Source organism: Triticum aestivum, unplaced genomic scaffold, assembly GCF_018294505.1.
Source record: "Triticum aestivum cultivar Chinese Spring unplaced genomic scaffold, IWGSC CS RefSeq v2.1 scaffold10118, whole genome shotgun sequence".
NCBI lineage: Eukaryota > Viridiplantae > Streptophyta > Magnoliopsida > Poales > Poaceae > Triticum > Triticum aestivum.
The window spans coordinates 1,019-3,851 of NW_025235477.1; the positions used below are offsets into that span (position 1 = coordinate 1,019).

Consider the following 2,833-nt stretch of genomic DNA (forward strand, 5'->3'; position numbering starts at 1 on the left):
TTTCTTACAAAGTGGAGACCCAATATTTAGAAAGTTCTTCAACTCCTGGTTCTACTTATTTAGAACTTTACAATAAAAATTATAAGTTCTTCATTGTTTCCAGCAAAGTTCCTCACTAAAAACACTGATAAGCTACTATAAAATTGTATTTCAATTTCGATTAACAAAAATGTGTTTAAAATTCATGCAAGACTGATCTTGTTCTAAAGATCTTAACGCCGAAAGATCAAATATAAAAAAAATTCAAAAACAAAAATCTTATTTTTAAGATATGAACCATCTAAACTGTCAAAAAAACTAAAAGTAATGAGTTTTGAGGAGAGAGGAAAGATGATGTATGCATGCATGTGTTCATGTAGGCATGCATGTGTAGTGAGCAGAAAAAAGGACAGGAAGAGGGGCCATGCGCATGCAAAGGGTGTGGATCCACGGCAATGCTACACTACACGTACAAACAGTTTACAGGCTTATTCGTTTTCTTAACACACATGTCAACATACAAGTGCAGATGCATGGCAATTATATTACACGTCTTTGTTGCGTCTCAGATGGTCCTCGAGCTCGTGGATGTACTGTTCCTGACGCCCCTCGTCCACGACAAGCTCCTTCAGCTTCTTGGCGTTGGTTGCAAACAGCTTTCCTTCATCCTCCACCATGACACGTCGCACGGCCACTGCGAGGCCGTCCCTCTCGAACGAGCCATCGCTGTCGTCCCTCGCCACCTCCACACCTATCCCTCTCTTCGCCATCGCCCGTGCAATCATGGGCGTGTCAATAATGAATGGGAGCATCACCAACGGGAGCCCGAAGGCGAAGCTCTCAATGGTGGAGCCCCACCCGCAGTGCGTCAGGAATGCACCCGTGGCGCCGTGCGCGAGCGCCTTCACCTGCGGCACCCACCCTGTGCAGACCAGCCCGCGCAGCCGGGTTCGCTCCTCGAACCCGGCTGGCAACAGCTCGTCGTCGTTGCCGGTGCCGGTGCCGGCCGGCTTCCGTAGAGCCCAATGGAAGCGCACACCGACGAGCTCTAGCCCGAGCGCGAGTTCATGGATGTTCTGTAGCGTCAGTGGTGCCTCGCTCCCAAGCGCGACGTAGATGACAGAGTTGGGGGGCTGGTCGTCGAGCCATCGTAGGACCTTGGGACGGCTGACACAGCCTGAGCGACTGTTTATGTGGTCTTCATCATGGTCGTCGGGCACTGCCGGTAGCAGGATCCCGGCAGGGATGGCGGGTCTTCGGAAGAGGTCGGAGAGGAGGCTGAACATCTGGGGCTCCAGTTCTTCACAGCTGCGGTGGATGGTGAGGCGACAACGCTCCCAGATGTGCCAGAGACGGTCCATGTCGGACACTCCAGATGCGTTGGCGTGGAAGGCGCTGGCAACCCACTGAGCCTCGTGGCGGAGGAAGAAGGTGGTGCACGGGAAGGGGATCCACTTGGGCGGCACGGTGAAATCCTCCGGCTCCATGCGCGGATGCGCGGCGTTCGCCCACCGCGGCCCCAAAAAGGCAGCAATGGCAGCATGGAGGATTTGGAACAGCGCACACGGTACCTTGTGCTGGTCGGCGATGGGTAGCAGTAGCACCCAGTGGTGGCAGAAGTCGAGGATGATCCAGTCCGGCCTCCTCCCGGCGGCGACGGCGTCTGCGAGGAAAGCCGCGAACGGTTCGGCAAGGCCGTCCATGGCCTTCTTGAGGAGGCCCATCTTGTCGGGCAGCACGTCGGCCGTTGACTCCGCGCCCTCCGGCAGGCCCTCCATGGCCGGCAGCGGCAGTGGCACGAAACGGAGGTGGGCGGACAGGTGCACCGGCACGGGCGGGAGCCTGGCGAGGTTCCGTGGCGTGGAGACAAAGCTCACGGCGTTGCCCCTCGCAGCCAGGCGCTTGGAGAGCTCCAGGTACGGAATCATGTGCCCGAACGCCAGCCATGGGAACACCACCACCTCCAGCTCGCTGGCACCGGAGTCAGCAGCCGCTGCTTCGATTTCCATGTGCTCGCAACGTGTTGATGGAGCAAAGTAAAACACAGGCTCTGGTGTCGTTTCTGCCTGCTGGGCACAAGCTAACCAAATAATGGAGTGTGAGAGACTGAGAGCTGGTGGTGGTGTCCAGAGGTAGTGGGTGGTGGGCAGGGACTTAGTCGGTTTGTCCCCGATGTGATTACTAGGGTGGGCGCAACATTTTGGACGCAATGGCCTACCAAGAAGCACTTTCTCTAAAGCAAGATGTCCGTATTGGTTCTACTGTTATAGCATGTGAGTATGCTGGGGTAGTACGATGCATTACTGAAGGTACTCTTGGATCTAATGCCATGGTGATAGAAGAGGGATTGACTAGATGTTTTTGCGAACTCGCAAGAAGATCTTGCGTCTGGATTGCATTAGATATATCGGCTAGATGTTAGGTGACTGAACTCCAATTTGGGTGCGTCCATTCACTGTGAACCATCGGATGCAACGTTGATGATGCAATGTGCAAAATGAGGACACATCAAGTAATGTCTATAGAACCAGGTACTGGCATCGAAGCCCTATAAAACTATCACCCTACACAATCAACCTCACATGGAGAAAACCGGAAACTATTTGTCTTCGGATGCCCGATCGACAACACAAAATATCTGACCTACCGAGCTTCTTATTTCCGGTCATGCTCTTCATCATCAATGTTTCTTTGATGTATGTAGTTGTCTGAGTATTTCCATTAGTTGATGTGTCCACAATTTGCACATTTTATTGCGAGAAGTCCATACTTATCAGTACTATTTAATCTGATAGTGCAATTGATTTTTTGCATTTTCTAGCTGATAGGGTACTCCGCGTTTGACGTCAACTTT

At 52.5% G+C, this 2,833-nt stretch overlaps 1 protein-coding gene across 1 annotated transcript; it reads right to left on the minus strand.

Annotated features, from left to right (window-relative positions):
* Positions 1-419: 419 nt before the first annotated feature.
* Positions 420-2,197, minus strand: LOC123176293 (UDP-glycosyltransferase 91C1-like). Its single transcript, XM_044590575.1, has one exon. The coding sequence runs from the start codon at positions 1,986-1,988 to the stop codon at positions 525-527; it is 1,464 nt and encodes a 487-aa protein (XP_044446510.1). The 5' UTR covers positions 1,989-2,197; the 3' UTR covers positions 420-524.
* Positions 2,198-2,833: the final 636 nt, after the last annotated feature.

Excerpts from the sequence above, each read along its gene's own strand:
- LOC123176293 (XM_044590575.1), bottom strand. The coding sequence starts at position 1,988 with ATGGAAATCGAAGCAGCGGCTGCTGACTCCGGTGCCAGCGAGCTGGAG.